This window comes from Maniola jurtina, chromosome 11 (assembly GCF_905333055.1).
Source record: "Maniola jurtina chromosome 11, ilManJurt1.1, whole genome shotgun sequence".
Lineage (NCBI taxonomy): Eukaryota > Metazoa > Arthropoda > Insecta > Lepidoptera > Nymphalidae > Maniola > Maniola jurtina.
This window is the reverse complement of record NC_060039.1, coordinates 4,133,690-4,158,074: the sequence shown is the minus strand read 5'-3', so window position 1 is coordinate 4,158,074 and position 24,385 is coordinate 4,133,690. Positions and strand designations below refer to the sequence as shown.

The 24,385-nt window shown below is 38.1% G+C and overlaps 2 protein-coding genes across 4 annotated transcripts; one reads left to right on the top strand and one right to left on the bottom strand.

Moving 5' to 3' along the window:
• Window positions 1-194: 194 nt before the first annotated feature.
• On the bottom strand, window positions 195-5,539 carry LOC123869276 (nucleoside diphosphate kinase homolog 5-like). Its single transcript, XM_045912118.1, has 4 exons — window positions 5,178-5,539; window positions 1,595-1,767; window positions 851-996; window positions 195-484 (listed from the first exon to the last, which is right to left on the bottom strand). Exons 1-4 carry the CDS (start codon window positions 5,316-5,318, stop codon window positions 237-239), a joined length of 708 nt encoding a protein of 235 aa, XP_045768074.1. The 5' UTR covers window positions 5,319-5,539; the 3' UTR covers window positions 195-236.
• Window positions 5,540-7,045: 1,506 nt separating this feature from the next.
• On the top strand, window positions 7,046-22,976 carry LOC123869275 (mediator of RNA polymerase II transcription subunit 15). Of its 3 annotated transcripts, none has more exons than XM_045912116.1 (10): window positions 7,046-7,308; window positions 9,910-10,068; window positions 17,790-18,164; window positions 18,750-18,955; window positions 19,469-19,632; window positions 20,011-20,094; window positions 20,505-20,642; window positions 21,182-21,390; window positions 21,787-21,981; window positions 22,237-22,976. In XM_045912116.1, exons 1-10 carry the CDS (start codon window positions 7,114-7,116, stop codon window positions 22,585-22,587), a joined length of 2,076 nt encoding a protein of 691 aa, XP_045768072.1. In that variant the 5' UTR covers window positions 7,046-7,113; the 3' UTR covers window positions 22,588-22,976. The 3 variants fall into 3 exon arrangements, with proteins under 3 accessions (XP_045768072.1, XP_045768073.1, XP_045768071.1); XM_045912117.1 differs by having other exon boundaries at window positions 9,907-10,068; window positions 20,505-20,618; XM_045912115.1 differs by having other exon boundaries at window positions 9,907-10,068.
• The last annotated feature ends 1,409 nt before the right edge of the window (window positions 22,977-24,385 follow it).

Below are 24,385 nucleotides of genomic sequence, written 5' to 3'. Positions count from 1 at the left end.
TCTTCTTGTCACTAGATGGCGCTGTTTCAATTCCATACAAAACGCAGTTAACTTTTACGCGATCGAATAGGTAGGCACACTGATTGAGGTCGAGCACTTTATAACCAAGCTTTTCTATGGCTCAGCACGTAAGAAGGCTAAAAATGAAACATTTGAAATACTTAGTGGCAGCGCAGTGAGCGCTGTTATTTATTTTCTTCAAGTCAATAGACCTTATTACTAAGTAGGTACACAGTTCATTTGGCGAGCGACTCTTGCGAGGGTAGTGGCGTGCGGCACTTGTCCTCCTCGCGCTGGTCGCGGGGCTGCGGCGCCAGCTCGGGCTCGTTGGGGTTGTGTCGCCGCAGGTGCTCCGCGAGCCACAGCAGCGGCTCCGCGGGCCGCTCGTGCGCGAGCGCGGTCAGCGCCGGCGAGAGAGTGGGCGTGATGTGCTTCTGGATGTAGTCGCTGATTTGCCATTGACGCAGGAGCGGGCCCACCACCACTAGACAACAACAAACAAATGATAAGCTAAATGACTGTGACTTAATTATTACATACCTACTAGGCACTTCTAACGTCACTTCCACGGGGTTTTATTTATTTTACAAATAGTTATTTACACTACAAAATTCATATTATTAGGTACCTATATTAGTGAAAAAGTATCTTAGTAAGTATATTAGCGGCTTAGAGGTTTATCCGATTTTGACGGTACAGAGATAGCTTTGGATTCTAGGGGTGGACGCTATTCCCCCCTCTCCCCCGCAAAATCAAAGTGGTCCCACGGGATTTTTAAAAACCTAAATCCATGTGGATGAAGTTTACCTATATATTTTATTAATTTACTCAATAACAGGTTGATACTGACTGGTGGGGAAGAAGAAGTGTATTTCCCGCAAGGCCTCGGCGTGGTTCTCGCTGCCATGTAGCGCGTTGAAGTAGTCGCCGTACTTGGTGCGCCGCCCGTAGCACGCGCGCAGGCTGTCCGGCCAGTAGGCCTGCGCCTCCACCACTCTATACAATACGACAGAAGCAAACATAACTAAATACATAGGGCAGAATCTTCTTTGATTTTACGAGGATTGAATCTAAAAGTGCGATCATAGACCCCCGCTAAATTACTTAGTTTTTTTAAGATGCTCGGCTGCTTGCTCCGGTGTTCAATGATTATTATTATAATATCAAGGTCTGGTAACTAGATCATTAGATAAGTATTGTATTGTAGGTTTAATAGTACTACCTCGCAAGGCCCATCAGAGTGCACCACTTGTTATAGGTCCCCTGGATATGTGGGCTACGAGAAGGTGGAAGCGATGTTTTCCTTTGATGCTCACTTCATGTTAAACCGTTATCATGGCCTAGTAGTTAGTAACTAACCATGGTCATTAGATATCTAGTAGTAAGTAGATTAGGACTTGGGTGCTACCTCGCTAGGCCAGTGTATACTAGGTACTCGTGGATGAGTTTCTCGTAGCGAGAATGTAAAAGTGCGATCATAGTCCCGCTGAAATAGACCCGGCCGCTTGCTTCGGTCTTAAATGAATTATCATGGTCTAGTACCTAACTAGATCATTAGATAAGTATTTTCTAGAAGTAGGTTTAGTCGTGCTACCTCGCTGGGCCCATCAGAGTGCGCCACTTGTTTATGCAGTTTCTCGTAGCGAGGACAAGCGCGATGATAGGCCCGCTGGACATGTGGGCCACGAGGTGCGGGAAGTGATGTTTGCCGTAGTGGCCCCTGTACAGCTCGGCCGCTTGCTCCGGTGTCAGGCGGACCTCCCTTCTCTGCATGGTAACATTTTTCTATTAGGATACAATTGGTGTCAAGGAAAAGAGCTCTGGAGCTAAGGCCTACTTCTGCACGTAGTTTTATTGTTCTTTCCAACAGCATGGCTATCTATTATCCAAAAAGACAAGTTATCCAAAAAGATAAGTTATTATCCAACAAGACAAAGGACAAGTAACCAAAATCGACAATTAACCCTGAAGTAGTACTAAGTAAGTATAGATATTTTCGTATCGAGCTAATAGATACGTACGTACCTACGTAGTACGTACCTACTAAGTCCCTCAAAACTGAATAAAAATAAAATTATTTTTATTAAGTTAACATCACAATTTTTGTAATTGTATGACGCACGAAGGTAGGTAGATAAAACATAATTCATTAGCTTACCTTATGACTCATTTCATTATAATGATTACGTTAAGATCGTTATCAGTCCCTTAGTACCTACTAGAAAATTAACGATAGATCGGTAGAGATAAGATATGAATTTTAATTTACATAAGTACCTAGGTACCTTTACTTCGTTTTAAAAGTAGATTCAACGTAAGTACCTATGGGGTGGTGTAAGTACTTCGAATATCATGTAATAACAGTCACCACCAGGTACTTCAAAGATCAAAAGCTAAATAAATTGCAAAATTATTAAATTCAAAGTTTTAGTGGACAGCAGCACTCTAAACGTCAATGGGAATATGTAATTAGTTTTTTTATGGTTTCCATAGATAACAGCAGTGACCGCCCCGACGCACGATGCTGGGGTGCTCAAGATCTAATGTGACAGGGCTGCCTCTACTTTATTATAATCATTTTATTATTTTATTTTACAAACAGGCTGATGCCTGCGATTTCGTCCGCTGGGATTTACATTTTTCAAATACCTGGGAACTCTTCGATTTTACGGGATAAAAGGTAGCCTATGACATTCTCCAGATCTTCAGATATATTCATGCAAAATAAAACCGGCCAAGTGCGAGTCAGACTCGGGCACCGAGGATTCCGTAGGTACCCGTACGTATTTTTTCCGATATTTTGCACATAAACCAAAAATTATTATACATAAAAATAAATAAAATCTGTTTTAAAATGTACAGGTAAAGCCCATTCATATTATGATACCCACTTGATAGATATAGTTATCTCACTTTTAAAGTTGAAAATATTAATTATTTGTTCATGAAAACATTTTAATTTTTTTCTTGTGATTTAACCACAAATTCACGTTTTTCGGATTTTTTCCTTTACTTGTGCTATAAGAGGTAGGTACCTGTCTTTCATGATTCTAGGTCAACGGAAAATACCCTGTAAGCTTTCTTGACAGACACGACAGACGGACAGACTGACAACAGTGTCCTACAAAGGTTCCGTTTTTCCATTTGAGGTACGGAACCCTAAAAAAAGAGTATTAAATAAAGCAAAGGTGGCAGCCCTACGTTAACAAGGGCTGTCTGTGACTTTAAATAATGAACGCGCCCTCGCTCTCGGCTAACGCGATGTACTTTGCATACGGTCCTCTCAACCCTAGCACACGCGCCGCCGGCCGCGGCGGACACTGCCGCACCCTCCAATATCACCATCGATCTATGATTTTGTTACTATCTTCTAAATTTTCATTCCTCTCTTTGCAATACTGACCTCTACGGCTTAACACTCGACTTGCGATTGCGGACTATTGGTAAAGTGAATTGGGAAATCTAAATAAAAATATATACCTAACTAGCCGATGCCCGCGACTTTGCCCGCGCGGATTTAGGTTTTTCGAAATCCCGTGGGAACTCTTCGATTTTCCGGGATAAAAAGTAGCCTATGTGCTAATCCAGGATATTATCTATCTCCATTCCAAATTTTAGCCAAATCCGTCCAGTAGTTTTTGCGTGAAGGAGTAACAAACATACACACACACACACACACACATACAAACTTTCGCCTTTATAATATTAGTGTGATAGGAAAAGCTGACTGACTGACTGATTAACGCACAACTCAAACTACTAGACAGATCGGGTCAGACACATATAACGAGGTGCGAGTATAAGGTAGACATGCGCTAGGTAACATTCGTAAAATAGGGGTTCGGTGTAGTCCACGCGGACAAAGTCGCAGGCGTAAGCTAGTCGTTAATAAAATATGTATATACCTATAGAGCTTACGTTTCATTTATGATAATTTTAAATCGCTAATTACGTAAAATATTGTAAGGTTATTACAATATTTAATTTTTATTTTTGTTTAAGTATAGTCAATACAATACGATGTAAACATAGAAAGCTCAGCTTAAATATCGAGTGGTCGTGACTTGTAATAATAAGCCCCGTTCTCATCTAAGGCGCATTTTGCATCCAAGCTCACAACCCTTACCTACTCCGCCGCTATACCTTGTAACGTTTCCACCCTAGCAAAATTCACCTCAACCAATGCAAGATTTGTGCTCGAATTTCCATATCAATAAATTCCGACAGTAAAAACCTACAGTTGAATAAAAGTGTTGACGCTTGACTTTGGTAAAAGCTGCAAATTTGAAGGACTCAATTAGATAACTAATTTGCGACATGTTCCTTTATTTAGATATGCGTAGTATATTGAATTGTTTATTAGCGAGGAAAAAGTGCTGTGTGCTGTGTAGATAGTTTGCTATTTTAAAAAGATCGTGGATTATCAAGCTTATATTTGAATATGAAACTCAATTAAACTTTAGTAAACACGACGAAAGTGTTCTGATCGTTTTATCTAATAAGGCACAATTTAAAAAGATGCATCCAAAAAGTACGAATATTCACGCTGTAATAAACGAGCAATATTCCAACGCGTCGTTTGTATTTTACAACTCGTTTGAATGAAACAATAAATTCGATCCCACAGAGAAATAAAATTCTATGAAAGATATTCTCGCAATATTTTGGAAATGACGCCAACGACTAGACTTTACTGCTTTATTAAATTAAACTTTTTTTATAACTACATAGGCTTGCGCTTGATTGCAATCATATCAAATACGAGGGTGATCATACAGCCTAAGGTGCCGGGCCTGCCTAAAGGGTGGCTACTCACTCTTTTAAGTACTAGCTAGAGGATGTCCGCGACTTCGTCCGCGTGGATTTAATGTGTAATTTTCCGGGATAAAAAGTTGCCTATGTCGATTACAGGGATGCGTTTTTGGGAATTCGGTGGGAACTCTTTGATTTTCCGGGATAAAAAGTAGCGTATGTCCGTCCCCGGGATATAAGCTAACCCCGTACCTAATATCGTCAGAATCGGTTAAACTGTTGGGCCGTGAAAAGGTGCTACCTTTTCACGGCCAGACAGACAGACTGACAGACATACTTTCACATTTATAGTATTAGTATGGATAACTTTATTTGAAGAGAACTTACGATGATGATGACTAATCTGCCAAAAGAAGTATACTAACAGCGAGAATCTGAAATCCATTGTTTTGTATATGATCCACGATGTCCTCAGCGTCCTCGTACGCTTCTGGCTTTATGATCGCCAACGTTCTCTCCGAGAAGGAGTGATATTCGGCATCGGAGTCAGATGACGCAATTGACATTTTTTACTGTGTTTTTTACACTTTAGTAATTCGTAAATATGCCGTTTGGTTTTCGTCTTGTTCGTCCAACTTACAATGGGATTTTACAAAGGTTTCCTTGAAATTTTTAGTTTATTGCATTAAAAATATCGTTGTAAATAATCAATCATTGAAGGAAAAATTGAAAAATCGATTTGATATATTCCTGTCATTTTTTATTTGTCTTTGTATAAAAATGTAGATTAAAATTAATTGATAGACTATAATTTTTGAAGCGACTTGTTACCTATTTGGCACTTATGCGAAAGTGTGTCTGTCTCTTGTTACCTTTTCAAGGCACATCTGTTGAATCGATTCGAAAAAAGATACAAATATAGGTTGCACATATTTTTTGAAAACCTAAATTCATGCGGGCGTCATCTAGTTATTATATAGTTATGATAGTCTTGATAATAATATAACAAAAATGCCACAATTTGGCCTACCTGTAAGAAAAATATTGACAACGATCGACTTTTTTATCAGCTCTATGTCCTACGACTGCTACGAACTACGCGTATTTCGTAGCTCTTCGCTTTATAACCTCATTGCGTTCCATTGTTATGTGAATCGATGCGCTTGTGGGCTTTCGATTCATGGAAACTTTATCATAATAAACTGATTCTTGGTTCTGTGTAACTATGCTCGGAAGGCATTGCGATACGCAAAACCTTTACTAAAATTCTAACGTCTTGGACATAATATTACATGGCTATACGGTTTAAAAATAGTACCTACCTAATAATTTATAAATAAGACTATTTTTAGAAGCGTTCAAATATTATAAGAGATTAGGTATATTTATTAATCTCCTTTTAAGCCATATTGGACAATAGTGTCCAGGTATTATATTACCTACATAATCTCAACAAATACTGAGTAAATTTCCGCTCGCTCTAGGAAAACTTCCACCATTAGCTCGATAAACACAATATGCGTCAACATGATTACGTACTTCGATCCATTAACCTCATTATATTCGATAGCACATTACTCTTTTAACTCATAGAATGAAGTAACCCGTCGTGAAAGCCTCAAAGCCATGCCAAATACATTTTTAGATTTCCGTACTGAAAAGGCGCCAATGGGGCCCTATTACTATGCCTCCGCTGTTCATCTTTCTGTCCGTCCATCTGTCCGTCTCTCTGTATCTCACAAACCAAGATGACTACCAAAATAGCCGCCTTGCACATTATAAAAATTTAAAAAGTGCATGGTAATAGTATCTTATACGGAACTCTTCGTGTGCGAGTCCGAACCGCACTTGACCAGTGTTTTAAAATCACATATTTTCATCATTGGACAAATTTCTACATTCCTAGGTTCTTGATCAAGCAAACTCAATCGCCCAAAAGCTACTTATTTCGTTTCATTTCCGATTTCCAGGGCCTAGACAAACTATTACAGTTTCATTATACTTAGTGGAAATTAAGTCTATTTCATATAAACGAGGCACCCCGCCGCGATTTCATCAAAGCCATATCAAATACATTCTCCTTCCTTTTCATTACAACATCAATATAAATTAAGACGTCATAATCAATACAATCGGCAATTGCAGACGGGAAAACTGGCACGCATTTTCCGGCGCGTCCGAGCCACCCCCGCGTGTGGTGCGGGCGGGGGTGTCCGGGGGGTGCCGAGGGGGCGCCGGGGGGTGCCTCCGCCCGGGAGCGCAGGGCCCAGTGCCCCCCGAACGCAGCGGCGGCGCGACGCCTCCCCGAGTACCGCGACATGCGTTGACGTCTCCCGCCACCCGACAACCACCGCCGTATACATGGACAACTCCTGCCTCCTCGACCTCCTCATCAGGTGCTTCGCGATGACCGAGCCCGAGGACCTGAACTTCACCGCGTTCACCGACCTCTGCCGGCTCTGCTCGCTCAAGAGCGGGCCTCGCCTGCACATATTCGACAAGGAGTCCGAACAGCGGCAGATACTGTTCAAACTCCGGACCTGTTTGCCCACTATGGTGAGCCTTTACCCCACTACGCATACCTGCCTCGCCTTACCTGCTCAATCTCTACATATGCTTGTATAGATTGCATGGCAAATAAGTAGGTATCATACCTCTATAATCTCCGGACCTGTTTTCCCACTATAAGGAGCTTTTACTCCACTACTTTTCTCTACTAATTCAATCACTACATTATAGGTCTACGGGCAAAAAAATTGGTATTACAGTATTCCCTGCTTTAGTGAGCTTTACATACTGGTAAAATGCCGCCACTTACTCAATCACATAAATATTTAGATAATGGCGAATAAGAACGAGTATATAATACAACAGTATCTCAAAGTAAAGATAGAATCTAATCGCTTGCTATCCCGCAATGCGTTTGTTCACATTTCGTCACCTTTCAGGCTTTCACCTCTATTACCGTATTGATTCACTAAGAATAATATAGCTATACAAGACTGTAAGGTAAATAAGTATAACAGTAAATAAACAGGTCTCCGAGGCAAGGCGAGTGCAGTTAGTGATGTAGACTGTACAGAGACGTAGTGCCGTAACTCGTAGACGCATGCGCTCTACGCGCTACGAAACTAACTCGGATTGCGGGGCAATAAATACGGTTTACACGATACCTGTTGAACCTTTGGAGGAGATTGCAAAAGAAATGTAATCTTTTATTAAATGTTTTGTTCAAAATATTTCATTTTTTCTTTTATTGAAAGTTTTTTACTACGAATAATTTTGATACGTAATGGCCATGCTCAATCTGCATTTTAAAGCTTTAAAGCTTATCCATTTGTAACCAAAGGTGCTAAATGCTACATTAGACTGTAACAAAGGTCAGTTGCAGGCGTTATGGCGTCAAAGGCGCATTTTATACAACCTAGCATAAAATATATTGAACACATTTCAAGTATTTTTACACGACTGCCCAAAAAAGGAGTGTAAAGTTTTCCGTTGTGAGTTTATTTATTCCACCATAACTTTTAAAGGGCTAAATAGATTTGGGTGGGTGTCGTTACAATCATTACGTCATCCCAAGTAACACTGGCTATAATTTTCACTTATTAACCCTAGACCTGATGATGCAGGCCGCATTCGGGGTTTCTGAGTACTTTTTAAGTTACTTGTTTAAGTACCTACCTATCCAATTTTCTTTCCAATAATTTTATTTTATTTAAAGTTGGATTTAATACCAAAAAGTAACACAAGTACCTACCCTTTTGCGTCATCTTACCTTAAGCAGTAGGTACTTCACAGTTCAATTTATCCGAAGCAAATACAATTTCCCTTTAAGAACTCTGTCAATAGACCAACTACATTCACTTGTAGTTTTCAAAAAGCGACTCTATTGTCAACGATATAAAGTTTATATTTAAATCATGCTCAAATAGTAAAGCTTCAAGAGATTAAGGATAGCACGTGGCGTAAACCCAATCCATACATCTTCCTACTTGCCCTATCCACAAGTGAGTTCGTTCTACGGATTAACGTCATGTAACACGCTATAGTTAAACGACTGTGTAATTTGTTGATTTTGTTGTTATGTCGTTGGTGATATCGTCCGAACTTTCTATTGTACTATTATTTGAGGAACTAGCTATATGGGGGAAAAAGTAATGTATGAACAAACTATTGTAAATAAATCGATGTAAAAGTACAATGGCTATCTATTAAATACTTTACTAAAAATATAGAAATCTGTTGAACCGCTTTTGAAATCCTAACTGAATTAATACAATATTTTCATTTCTTACACCTAAGCACTAGGTATATTATTACAATTTTTATAATCTAAGTTTGTTAAGTTGTTAGGTACTTGTAAGTATCTATTACTTAGGTATTAGCTATATTAAGATTTGCGACTTTATCCGTGGATTTAGTTTTTTTAAAGGTTTGCGTTGAAATTTCACAAAATCCTTTTTTAGTGCGAGTCTCACATTATAGAGAAAATCTAGGTAGATATGCCATTCTCCACTTTAAAGTAGATAGATACATAAATTAAAGTTACGATGGCATTGAGTGGACAATAACCCAAAAAAATAATAGAGATTTAAAAAAATTACGTTTTGTAACACAAGTACGTATGTAAAAGTAAACAGGATAGTAAACAAAACACCTCCGAAAAAAATTACAAAATACGAAATTCAAAATCAAATTTTGACGCATTTCGTAGTAAAATAACGTACTAAATTTTTATGCAGAGTCGATTGCTCCGCGCGCGATTATTGAGTTGCCTCCAGGGAAATATATTTTGTAGTTTCCCGAATAAAAAATACAACATATAGGCAGTCTGCATATTAAGTTGCATGAATCCTTTTGTACTTGTGTATCGTCCAATAAGAATTTTAACGAAATTCAACGCTATTAACCAGATGAGATGTTTACTTTGCTTCCATCTCTGTGCCTCAAAGATTTTTTTACTGACCCCTACTTATTTAATTATATTCTAAACTCTTCGATCCGGTCGTCGAGGTCACTTGGTAATCGCTCAGTTTAAAAATTCATGAATCTTTAGTTACTACGACGAACATTAATATTATTTTTAGGACATATTCTGAAAAATTCTTTTGCGAATTACTGCTTAGAATTCATTGTTCTCTGTATATCCAGCAGATATCGAAGGACGACTTCCTGCCGAAGAAGATCTGCGAACGCTGTGTGACTAGGCTCGAACAACTTTACGAATGGCGACAAAGCTGCCTCAACACGGACTCAGTGCTGAGGAACTACGCCGAGTCTATGAGGATCGTCACTTCTACTATCAATTTTCAGGTTAGTCAATGAATCCATTAAATATTGGAGGAATAAGATCTACTAACGCTTTATGGCTAGGGTCGATCACGAATGGCGACAAAGTTGCCTCAACACGGACTCTTTATTGAGGAACTAAGATGCGTCCATGAGAATCGTCGCTTCTACTATCAACTTTCAGCTCAATCCGCATATCCATTAGACATTGACGTAAGAAAATCTGCGAACGCTGTATGACCAGGCTCGAACAACTTTTCGAATAGCGTCAAACCTACCTCAACTCTGACTCACTTCTAAGGAACTGCGCTATCAGGATTGTCACGTTGACTTCACATTTTAGGTCAGTCACTTTTAGGTAGGTATGTCTAGGCTCGTGTTGTAAATTTTAGCTTTTCCGTCAAATTATTTTCTAAGTTTGAACCAAGCATGTGGACGTGACATAGGTACATACTACATATTATATCTATACTAATATTATAAAGAGGAAACCTTTGTATTTTTGTATGTTTGTATTGAATAGGCTCAAAAATGGACCGATTTCAAAATTTCTTTTACCATTACTTAGAGGGATTCTTCCGAATCCGTATAGGCTATATTTTATCCCGGAAAATAGATAGGATTTTTCGTGGTAGTGAAAATTGTGGAGTAAGGCGTCGAAAAAACTGCCGTACGTTAACGATTCTCGCGAACGCTGCCGCAGGCGAAGCTGCGGGCATCAGCTAGTATTAACTAAAACAAAATGTGTTCTAAATAAAAGATAACAAACTTGATTACATGTACCTAATTGCAATTATCGAGATAATAAGTAGGCCAGCAAAAACTGTTTCTACCTACAGGAAAATTCAGGACTGATAGCTAGATATTATTATCTCTGATAAATTGATAGTGAATAAATGACGCAAATTGATACATTTTTAGCTAAATATATTTGTTATTACAAATATGGTTACAAAAAATGTGGAATCATGTTTCCTCAGCGAAAAAATTGTTTTATGTGGTGTACCTATAATATTCAAAGCAGTTTTATGCGAGACTTGGAGAATTATTTTTAGTACTTAGCTAGTCAGAACTAATTCCGACAGTGTAAAGGTATAAACATACCTACCTACCTAGGTCACTGCGTTTAATTACATCACTGAATTTCTCTCGACCCCGATTCTTTTTTCTTGGTGAAAAGCCTACAGTTAGTTTTAGGTTAGGCATATGCTATCTAAATTGATACCGTCTCTTGACAACCTGAAAACCCCAAATGTAGCTTATTAAAATTGAATATAGCTATGTAATCACAATTAATGATATAGAGATCGAGGTATTTATCTATAAAAAGCTCAACGATTAATCTAAAAATGTATGCCTTTGAACGGCATTGCTTTGTTTCCTTGACAAAGGTACGCAATAAACATGTAAATCATGGTGTCGGCAAAAATGCTCGCTAAACGTCAAAGGTACAATGTAGCTTGTGTGTTGGCACGCGGCGGGCGGGCGGCGGCGATGCACGGCCGTCCGCGTCGCGGCGCTAGGGCGGCCCGCGCCCCTCTATCGACCGCGCGCGCCCGGCTATATCGACCCAACACCCCAAACGTAAACACGACCAAATCGCAACCTTATACTCAACCAAATAACGTACAATTTTCAACACCCAAGTCTTTACAAGTCACAAAACAACGACAAACGATTTCCAACCCAATAAAACCCGTAGCGCGAACCTTTATCGAGTAACGCAAGTTTCGTCTTCCAAGACCGTGAATTATCCACCCTAATGGGATAGTCATAAGGTTGTCATCGAAACACTAGGTTGTATGTTATGTGCCACTTGGGAATTTGAATATTGGATACGCATGTCCGTTTTAACTCTTTGTTTTCGGGCACTTCATTATTGATGACTTTACAGAAAGTAGATTTTATCTACGATTTATTTTTAACGTTCTATAATGTCCTTATTTTATCGGAAGATACATATCATCACATTATTTTATTCGATGCATCTATTGATTTCTTAGTATTTAACCAAATCTCATTGGTTGATATTATATTTATTGTAGGCATTGATAACATTATAAAGATAAATACATATACTTATTTAGATTTTTATTATTAATCAATACTAGGTACAACCCGTAGATACTTTATTTCATTGCAATATTATAAATGGGAAACTGTGTCTTTATACGTACCTACCTTTTGACGACTCAACTGCTAAACTTATCTTGACAAAATTTGGCACAGAGATAGCTTGTACGTAGACATTTAAAACATTGTTATCCGATAAAATTACGTAGTTCCTACGCGTTTTTTAACTAAATCAACAAGACGAAGTCACGGGCATGAGCTAATACTTATCTACATTATTATTTGTAAATAAGTATTGAAGACATTATAGTTGTTGAAAAAAATGTTTCCTCTACTTAACTATTGCAAACACATTTTGAAAATTAACGTTAAACAATACAGCATTAAGACGTGCAAGCGTTTTAGTTTTTCCAGAGGAAACTTTATGTAACTTGGTTAAGAAATCTAAAACATGAACATCTATAAAACATTTGAACCAACAAAATTATTAAATACTGCTCTGTTATCCGACGTATGCATATATCTAATATGTAAGTAGGTAAATCAATACCTTCCGAATAGTCACGATTCACCAAACTACAATATAATAAAACTTATTTTACTGACATTCAAAACCAGTTTTCACGTAATTTTACTTACAATCAAAATCAGATTGTAGAACTCTTGAAACAAAAATATCAACATAAAATTCTTAAGAGACTCAAGTTGCGACTGTAAGAGCTGTAGAGTGCAACATAAGTCATGCAAGGGCTGTGCACTGTGCAGTACACGCATAGGGAGCAAGTAGCAAGGTCGAAGGTAGGCACCCGGCTCGGGGGCACCGTTAACCCTGACCTAGCGGGGTGAAGGATATTCCTACTACGCCTCCCTCCACCGGGGGGTGCTACACCCTGAGCATCAGCGCTTCAGCCTTCCCCGCTAATGTGATGGATGATCAAAATAGGCTCACTGTATACAGCCTGCGTACCTGAACCTTCTCTACTTAGCAACTTTATACACAAATTCCAATGCAGGCTGTTACAATGTTTATTACTTGGCTACTCGTAAATTGGCAGAGATACCAATTTTGATAGTGCCTAGTTGTGTGATGCAAATAAATATTTATGGAAATATTTCATTTCTTTTTCTTTGTGCCCCGTCTTTTCAATAAACGTTACTAATTTACTCTCAATAAAGCAGCAGCTAAAATGTGAAATATGAGTAACTTAAATTCGTTCACTTAAAAGTTTAAACAGCGGTGGATGAACACACTCCGAATCATTTTATAAGCCAATGATTCACTTAATGTCCAGGACAGGATTTTCATTTGTGTCCTGTAATTTTCCTTATTTAATCGTAGTACTACCTACTAAATTTTGGGTTTTATTGGGTTTTTATTTTATTTCTGTATATTTTTTGGGTTTTACATTATTAATAAAGAAACTTTATTACTTATATTATAATTATAATATTATTATTATAATTACAACAACTCACTAAAAATAACAATATTGATCTACTAAAGTTAGTACCTACGTGTAAAGACATAAGTATAAACCATTGAAGTTTCAGCTGATAACAATATGTTGTATTCGGAAATTATGCTACTCAACAAAAAGATAAGCGATAAAAAAATTTAAAACAAAATAACGGTTTCGTTTATTTTTAAGAACAACATTTTAACTTAAAATTAATTAATATCTAAATTACAAGGTTTTTAATCGGAAAAAGAGAAAAATCGCTTACATTTCGTAGAAGCTTTAGTCAGCATGAAAGACCCCTAACACCCCTTCCGAGAAAAGGGAGAAACAATCTCTGAAATAAGTATGTACTTACAGAGACTGCGTTACCCTTGAATTGTTAACCGACTTCCTATTAATGTGAGTGAAGGTTTTACAGTTTCTATGTTCGATTAATAATACTTACTTTTACGTAAGATTTCTCCTATATACACTCCATGAGTCAATCACATGTTCCCGTGAAAGTTTCATCACCGCATTACTTTAGCTACACAACAGCCATTTTAGTTTTTAAATACGTTTTTTTTTTATTTTCTTGTTGACTTTTGTTAACTGGGTATTCTAATAGTCTGTAAACAATATAATATACTTATGCTATAAAATTCAGCTCTTATTCTGCACCACTATTGAAAAAACTTCGCGAACTGTTCAGCGCTGTGAAGTCGGCAGTCATGGAAATGAAGGAAGGGATGTTACGGTGCTAAAAGCGGAAAACCGCTCTCTAGTAAACTACGCCATCTTGTTCCTAAACATAATATTCAATGACGTTGATCGACGTCACATTACGGCCATGGTGGCAACTTGCAACGTTAGCTGATGATACATGATTTGCAAATATTTTTTTATTGAACTGCAGAAGTTTCCATGGTGCTCCCATTAAAATTTCTGGATCCAACTGCTTAATCTTGATGCTGCAGGGTGCCTACTGCCCGCTTAAGTTTTTAAGTTCAGGAAATGTTCATAGTGAATTAATAGCTATCAGGCAACGACTTTGTGTTTGAACTTCAAGTCCGAACTCCTCAACTCTACAGAGAGTCTACTCTCAGAGTACAGCACATTCAGGAACTGCAAATGGTGCAATATTATTTTAGGTACCAAACATATTCTACATCATTGCATTTCGGATCCTAGCTCTTCGATCCTGATGCTTCAAGGTATTGAACTCCTAAGCCGTGAGGATTCGGGAATTTCTGATGCTGAATTAATATTTTCAATATCAAGCAACGGCTTCGTGATTATACTTCAAGTTCGAACTCCTCAAATCTGATGATGCAGGGTACAGCACTCCTAAACCGTAGAGATTCAGGAACTGTTCGTGGTGAAATAATATTGTAAATGCATGACTTTGGTGTTGAATTCCAAGTCCCAATATTCAATCCTGATGCTGCAAGATACTGAACTTCTAAGCCATGTGAATTTGGAAAGTTTTGCTAGTGAATGGATATCCTAGGTACCACTAAAAAGCTAAAAATTTACACTAAATAGCTTAAGATAAAAAATATACATATATTAAAAATCGGACTCACTCGGACGGAATCACAGCAAAATAAAAATAAAATTATAGTTTCTACACGTTTCACAAAGCTAAAAATAATGACTCATTTCTATTTAGTTTTCCTTCCTTCTCGTAATTTTAGGGTAAAAATGAAATCACATTCCTAGTCCAAACATAATAATAATATAAGCACGGCACGCAACTATCCCCCTTACCTTCAGGTGCATTCCGAAGGGAAAGTGTAATCGATCGGCCTAGCGTAGCCTGCACTTACTAGATAGATACCACAGAGGGTGCCCGTCTTAACCATGACTTCAACCTTCATAGGCATTTTATTATACACACAGTTTTAACCTTTGACGGTAGCGCAGATATACTACATCAACCAAATGACGTGGTTTATGATTAGGATATTTTTGTGACGTGTTATTATTTTCCGCAATGGAGCTTTTGTTTGCGGAAGTTTATTTCGGAGTAAGTTTTTTTACCTATGTTTTATTTAGTACTTATTACCTTGAGTGTATACATAGGTACCTTCACCCACGTGAAGGTGAATGACCTTGTGTTTTATATCAAAGGTCCTAGCGTAACTATTCAAGTTTAGAATGCAACAATATCCAACAATACTAATATTATAAATAATGCGAAAGTGTGTCTGTCTGTCTGCTAGGTTTTCACTGCCTATCCATTTTACTAATTATGACGAACTTTAGTACAGAGATAGCCTACACCCGAGGAAGGACATAGGCTACTTTTTATCCCGGAAAATCAAAGAGTTCCCACGGGATTTTTGAAAAGCTTAATCCACGCAGACGAAATCGCGGGCATCATCTAGTAATTCATATTACTTTATAATACAAGTGCCCTATAAGAAATCCAATCCAATTACAAATTATGGAAGGAAGAGAAATTCCGTCATCAAAAGAATTATTAAAATGTCCGTGCCATAGATCGAAAATATTCAGTTTGATATTCAAATTCGAAAGCACTCATTCCACCCCTGTTCCGTTCCCCAGTATGTACGTGGGTTTGTTTTTAATCAGTGCAGAAGTGATAAGGCCCCCGCGATCGACCCTCGTCCCTTATCTTCGAGGGGCCTTCGACAAACAATGGAAACGCGAGTACAGATCATTGGAGTGTTCCTGATAATGCGGTGTCACACTTTTATGAGATTATGAAGGAAGGAAATTAAAATGAATTAAAAAGACGCCGCCGATAGGAAAAATAAAACCTATAGTAACGTAGGCGACACTGACAAAACAAGAAATGCTAATTTGAATGGTTCTAAAGCCGGTTCTACACTCGCGGCGCGAACGGCCGCGAAAGCCCGCGACAACTGCGAATCACGAGTGTAGATGTTGTTCATGCCTTCGCGTTCGCGCTTCGCGCCTTTCCCCGATCAGTGTCGGTTTTTGGTCTGCGACAAAGGGTTTGCGGCGCGAACGTGAACGCATCGTCAACGTCACGAACAAAACTTGCGAGTGTGAAGGGACACAGTTTACGCGTGGATCGCGGCATATATTCACGGCGCGACTTCGCGCCGTGAGTGTAGAGCCTACTTTACATCTTTTAAGATGGAATTTCGAGAATTTAATACACTACAGCCATATGTTTCGACATCAATGGTTACTGGAATTGCTAGTGTCAGTCAACAATTTGTATCATACGTAAATATACCTTCATTTTGAGAATCTGCGGTCTAGATAAAACTTGTGATTGTTCTTTTAAAAAAAAAATCAAATAGCCATATGAAGCCATGTGCATTAAAGATATTGCAGTCTTAATAAAAATAAAAATTAAATCAAGTCAGTTAATTTTGTTATCATCATGAGTGACCCATCGCCGGCTCACTATAGAACACGGGTCTCCTCTCAGTATGAGAAGGGTTTGGTCATAGTCCACAACGCTGGCCAAGTGCGGATTTGCAACTTTACAGACCTTTGAGAACACTGTGGAGAGCTCTCAGGCATGCAGGTTTCGTCCCGATCTTTTCCTGCACCGCTAAAGAGAGTGATTTTTTTTAATGCACATAACTCCAAAAAATCAGTAAAGCCTCCGATCCATCTTTAGGCTTTCAGGTAGTCTAAATACAAAAGAAAAAAGAAAATAAAGTCAGATAGTTTGGTACAAAAAGCATCAATCAATAAATAGAGCAATTTCCCACTATTCCACGTGGAAATCCCGCACGTCAACGTCCGTTTCCCTACATCCGGCGGTCGTTGAACCCACCCCTTGCCGAATTTGGGCAATTAAGCATAGGGCGTTCACATTCGTGTTACGGAATGAAAGTCGACAGAGGGGGACGTTCTCACTTTCCGCGGGGTGAATGCACTAGGGGGCGCCTCCCTTCCCGCCGACCGCATCAAAGACACTCATTGAAGGCGACGGAAAGTAATCCGCAGTCGAGACTGGCAATTCGCGGAAAAAATTACGGAAGAGCAAAAGCTATTATTTTTTTTATGTCTCAGTCTATTCTTTTCCTGGGCTATAAAATTTTCGCGAAGACTCTAAGGAATTTATAGTTCCCAATTATAATATGATATCATGGAAAAGTATTTTTTCACTAAAGCAAAAATGCTATTAACCTAAACTATTAACTGGAGCATTGACTGGAGCTCAAACAGTCAGTATTTGTCTGACAAATATTTTGAACCTTATCGTAATGTTCCTTTATACAGGATGGCACGGTCAACATGGATAAAATGACGGAAGCTCAAAAAACAGCGTACCTGGAGGCACATGTGGCTGTACAACAACATATGGCCCAAGCTGCTGCTGCTGCCAGGCGTGAACAACAACAGCAGCAGCAGCAGCAGCAACAACAGCAGCAACAACAACAACAACAACAGCAACAGGTGCAACAACAACAGGTGCAACAACAACAGCAGCAGCAACAACAACAACAACAACAACAACAACAGCAGCAGCAACAACAACAACAGCAACAACAACAGGTGCAGCAACAACAACAACAGCAGCAGCAGCAACAACACCATCAACAACAGCAAACTAATAATTCTAATAACACCTCGCGACATCATCAGGAAATGCAAGTGAGTGGTTTTAAATACCTTGTATACTAAAAATCCTAGTGAAATACATAATATAGTGTGCGCAAAACAAGTACATAGTCTAATCTAACTTTAAATGCGCATCGGTCAAAAGTCAAAAAATAGTCAAAAACAAATCTCGGTCGGGTATGTGGACCTATCTATGACCTGAGCAAACCATCATGCAACTTCAGACTGAATTTGTTTTGCGATCCCTGTGATTGCTGATCCCTTATTTAACCCCCTTATGGGTGGAATTTCGGGAAATGCTTTCTTCTTACATCATAAAAGGAACCCACTATGAAAATTTCTAGTTTCTAACCCCAGTTGTTTAGGCTGTGCATTGATAGACCAGTCAGTCAGAAGGAGCAAGTTTTTTTTTATATGTTTATGTATCTCCTTCCCCTTCAAACTTCAAGAAAATCTTTTTCAAGGGAAACGACAAATTAGTTGTACGGGAGAAATACAAGAATTGACTTTTAGCTATGCACCATGCTTAGCTTTTGCTCTTGAAACAAATTAAAAGCATTTTATGCAACACGCAACCAACGCAACTGTCTCACTAAACAAGTTGTTTTCCTATTACAGCAGGCTCAAACCAATACTCACCCAGGTCACCCATCTCCTCCCACTGTCAGCTCAACGCAACATCACTACGCAACCATCAACTCTCCAATAAAGGTGCCCCAAGTCAGCTCGAGCACAGGTGGCCCTGACTCTACGTTCACTGTTCCAGATGATGTTGGAATGGGCTTTGAAGGTGGAGTGCGGGTGTTGCAAAGTCTTGGTAATTGGTAAGTTCTAGATAAATCATGTTCAAGGTTTTTAGGTAGAGTCTAGACCTAAAAACTTTGAAATGAAATGTTATTTCATATAGGCCATCATATGCCACTTATGATAAGACATGACTCTACTCTCTCTTTTGATAGCAAATTATGTGTCCCTAGGCGTTTGGTGTGGTGACGTTTCATTGCTGAAGATCGTAACCTTGATCCTTTACGGCAATTTTGTATCTCAGTATTTAATTATTTAGTTATACATTATGAAAAGTCACCAGTAGCTGGGTAAAAAGTGCGATGTGGTGTCAATATCATCTCTGGTGTCTGTCACCGAATCATGTCAGTTCGGTTGGTTACCGAAGTTAGTCATTAACAAATTGGCCTTATTTTTGACTTGAGTAGAAAGGGGAACATTAGAGACAGCGTAGCAGCAGGAGTAGAGGAAAACTTGAAAAAAACTACTAAAAACCTTAAAAACTAAGGTACTAGCACTAGTTTAAAATTATACGGTTCATGTCATTTTAATAGGTCACCTGAGGTAACAAACAATATACCGAGACCAAACCTGATACCATTCACGGAACCATATGCGGAAGGCGGATCGATGCACCCAGGGACCCGGCTTAAAGCACTCCAAGGCACCACTATCAGGAAACATCCTACTATCAAACCTACTAGCTCTACTAATGAAGGTAAACATACTTTTTTCCAGCCCAATCATGTTATGCACTTTACTAAGACTGAAAAAAAAAACAAAGCTTTTCCGCTACATTTTTTTTAATTGGAAATCGGATCGTATGAAAAACATGGGTTTACACGCGATAAGTTACTCTTAATTTTTTGAAGTTTAAAATATCTCTTGGGTTGCCTACAAAAGATCGCTTTAGTGGTAAGGCTGCTTTTTTTTTATTTTCAAATAAGTATGATTACTTTATTACTACTGTTTTGTTGCAATAAAGTTTTAAAGTAGGTACTACTACTAAGTCTAAATTTTACGATGGTTACCATCCTTAGTTAATTGAACACAACTGTATTTTTTAATTTGTCATTAAAAATTATATTGTTTTTAGGAAACAAAGCATTTGAATGCACGGTATGCGGAAAAGGATTGGCTCGTAAAGATAAATTAACTATACATATGAGGATACACACAGGTATTATATTCGTAATTTTGAAAAATCTAATAAATCCGTATTACAGTATCTACCTTCCTACTGCCACTTTTATAAGTTGCATCGGAAAAATTCGTTTGCGCAGAAAAGCGCAACCTAACGTCGACTAAACCCGAATGTATACCAATGAAATATAAACCTTATCGCTTGATACTACGATTTTAAATACAAGAACAACAGAGACTCGTGCTATCTCTTCATAAATCGCGCGTACGAAATATAACGCGCTAGCAACAACCAATAGTGTACGGACGCGCGCTACGATTGGCTGAGATATTTCGCGCCATTCAAAAATAAGATTTCTGCGCAGATATATCGCGTAACTTATAAAAGTGCTAGTATCATAATCTCACAAACCTAGCGTATTTATTGAAAGTGATTTTATTTTGCAGGAGAAAAGCCCTACGTTTGTGAAGTATGTAATAAGGCATTTGCAAGGAGAGACAAATTAGTGCTGCATATGAATAAATTAAAACACATAACGCCGTCAAACATAGCACCTCTTGGTAAACGGACTATTACTATACCTCGTACGTTTTATTTACTTTCACGTTATTTTATGACGATTAGTTTACCTACATTTTGATTTTCCGTGCTTTTCACCTTAGTAGTTCACTTATTCTAAAAGTGATTCACTAACAGAAGTGGACTATACTATTATTTAGTTTGTGATAATGGTACAACTGTAGAGTATCTTAAAAAATTATGTCACAAGTTATGGAAAAATAAACCTATACGTGTCTTCTGTAAAGTTAAAAAGCTTCGAGTATGTCAATCTGTATTAACTACACCTACTGCCTGTCTGCTAGCTTTTCACAGCCCATCCATTTAACTGATTTTGATTAAATTTATTACAGAGATAGCTTGCATCCCGGACACAGATGAAGGCTTCTTTTTATCCCGGAAAATCGAAGAGTTCCCTAGGGATTTTTAAAAACTTAAATTAACGTGGATGAAGTCGCAAGCATCAAGTTTTATAATATATGCTTAATGATCCTTATATCGATAGTTTCTGACATAATTTTAAGTTAATAAGTTATTAAGCTTTAATTAATTACCTTCTTTGCAGCATTGAAATTAGACGACGTAAAACCGCAGCTTACGAAACAAGAAGACACAAAACCGAGTCAAGCGGAAATAGCAGCAGTGGCGCAGCAACAGCAGCAGCAGCAGCAACAACAACAGCAGCAACAACAACAACAACAACAGCAACAACAGCAGCAACATCCCCACCAGCAGCCAATCCAGGTCTGCCAGGTACCTGGACACAACTTTACGGTAAGTCCCATTGACTGATTGATTCTTGCATATTAGGTTTGCGGTTGATAATGCGATCAACCATACCTTATAAAAAGTAAAATAAAAATAGAAGATAGAAGCCTATACTATACAGTAGCACTCAAGTCATAATTATATCAAAAAATCAACACACCAATCTGGTTTTTTTTTATATTACTGTCGCTTCACTTTATTTCAGACTTAACAGACAAGTTTCGGAATACTTTATCTAGTTAAAATCTAGTTTAGTACCTACCTGATTTCCTACAGTGTTCGGGGCCTCCTTATAAAGTTAAAAATAAAATAAGTATTACGTTTAAGTCTTATTTTTATCACAAACTTATAGGGCTTGAAAAGTAAAATGTAAAAACAACAAAATCTGGTCGTATTTTCTAGAACACAAACCTGGTCCACACAAGTGCAGCGAGCGCAGCAGTGGCGGCAGCGACTGCTGGCATGGTAGTGTCCTGGTCGTGTGAGCTGTGCGGAAGACTGTTCGCCACCAGGGACGAGTGGAGCGCGCACGCCAAGTCCCACTTGCCAGACAACAAACTACTGCAGGACAAGATGCAACAGGCCACGCAACATCAGGTAATTTTACAATAAAAACTTCTGATAGTGTCTTGGTCACCTAAACTGTGAAGGAGGTGTTTATTATGAAGGAGGAGTGGAGTGCGCATAGGTACTTACCCGCCAACTGTCTCCTGAAAAATAAAAGAGTCTAGATTGTGTTAGGTGTTTCGATAGTTGGATTTACCTGATAATAATTAGTCCATGATGAACAAATGGATTTAAAAGAAAATTTTGATAGCGCAGTATGATATTAAATCAAACTTAAATTTTCAGCAGGAAAAAGTCCACCTCACAAACCAGGAGAAGCTCCAGCTACTGCACCACCACAATCAGAACCAGCAGATACTGAACGGTCACGGTATAGCCACAGCTTCAGTCTCCACTGCGACCGTCGTCAACGAGGGTGGAGGCGGGGCGTACTTTACACACGGGCACACTCACTACGCGCCTGAGAGACAGCACACGCACGCCCATCACCTCTGCCTCATGTGTCGACAAGAGTTCGCCGGTAAAGCGGAGTTCATGTTCCACGTCAGAGGACATTTCGAAGGCAAAGTGAGTGATATCGCGGCCGCTGACGTGTTGGCTCGTTCGTTGGTGGACAACTCCGGCCTGTGCACCTGAGCCACGCCAACGCCCATCGCATTCCAAGACGCTTGCGGGAAGGGCACGTTGTTGCACGACGACACGATAATGTTGAAGTTTTGAGACATAAGTGACATTTGCGACGAGCTCGCAAATCTGTTGGCTGATAAACAATAAATAGTATCATAGTTATGAAATGCAGCGAATTGACAAAAGTTAACGTTAACGAAAACAAACATTGTTCGCTTTTAATTAGTTAATTATGTGTTCTTTGTTTAAAATTAATGGAATTTACTGAAGATTTTAAAATATAACAGCAAGATCGTGGGAATATTATGCCAATTAAATAAATTAGTTTTTGAACAAAGTAGTTTTCGGGCCTTGTTTATTAAAATCCCTGATGGATGTGGGAAATGTGGAAGTGCTTGAAAAAATTGGGCCTACCGGTTGGACTGCCATACCTAAGGATTTTTTTAACGATTTTTTTTTTTATTTCAGTGGTATAATATAATGTATATTTAAATAGGTTTTAATTTAAAAATAAAACGGGGAAGTATTATCTCGATACACTTAATCCATTAGCATACCTACGCAGGTAATGCAAGAAAACTAACTTATAAACGTTCGGTTTAATTCAAGCACCTCCAAAATATTTCCACGACCATTAACCGGTTCGTTTTAACTAAGTATAATAAAAAACTCAACTGTTATATTTTATGATTTTAAGGAAGCAAAATCGAGCTGAAATTATTGGTACATTAAATAAATGGTCAGGCTTAACAGGGCTCTCTCCATCACTTACTCCATACAATCGTAGTTCCCATTTCATTTGAATATTAAGCAACCAAAGTCCATGAAATTTTGCAGACATATTCTAGAAACTAATATCTATGCCCGTGGTTTTCCAGATTTTTGTTAAAATATTCGTTTCAAAGTTACGCGGTCTTAAAAATTCACATACAAATCTTTGAGCCCCTGTAATTTTAAAACTACAAATTTTTAGAAAAATCTAAAACACCACAGGCACAGACATTAGTTTCTATAATATTTCTGCAAAATTTCATGGACTTTGGTTGCTTAGTATTCAAATGAAATTAGAACTACGATTGTATGGAGTAAGTGACGGAGAGAGCCCTGTTAAACACTGGATATTACGTATTCATTCAAAACTTACAGAGATATACCTATAACTATTTTTATAACAATTGTAAAAAGGTGTTTTTATATTAATTTCTAATGGTCCAATTATGTATATATTATGTAAGTATTTGAATAGCTTCTATTACATAATGATTGTACAATGTACATATTAGATTTATAATACAATACAATTTTAGAAGAATCGCTTTATTAAGTAGAAAGGCTAGTCATAAAATAATTATCTACTTATTCCATTTTATATTTCGACGTGAAGCAGAGCAATAGGTACAAATTCTACCCAACGACATTAGATTATTAGGCACCTTCAATGACTTTCTAAGGGCACCTTCATGAATTCCAGTAGAAAACTGGAATTTAATTATTATTCGTAGATACAAAAGAAAAGGGTACCCCTTCCTAGCTTAAAAATTTTTACAGACTTGTAGGTCTAGGTAGATACATTAGTATCTACCTATGCTGTCACAGATTTAAATTCTAATATTGAATACCACTTGTATATGTATCTATAATTAATTAAAATATTTCCATACTTATCTGGGTCGGCATACAACATAATATTACAGTTTATAAAAAGCTCATTGTTATTGGTTAAAATACTTAGTACACATTTTTTGTATTGCGGAAGATTTCAAACGCATTCAATCGTAAGATGTGTAAGTATTTATAGGTCTATGTT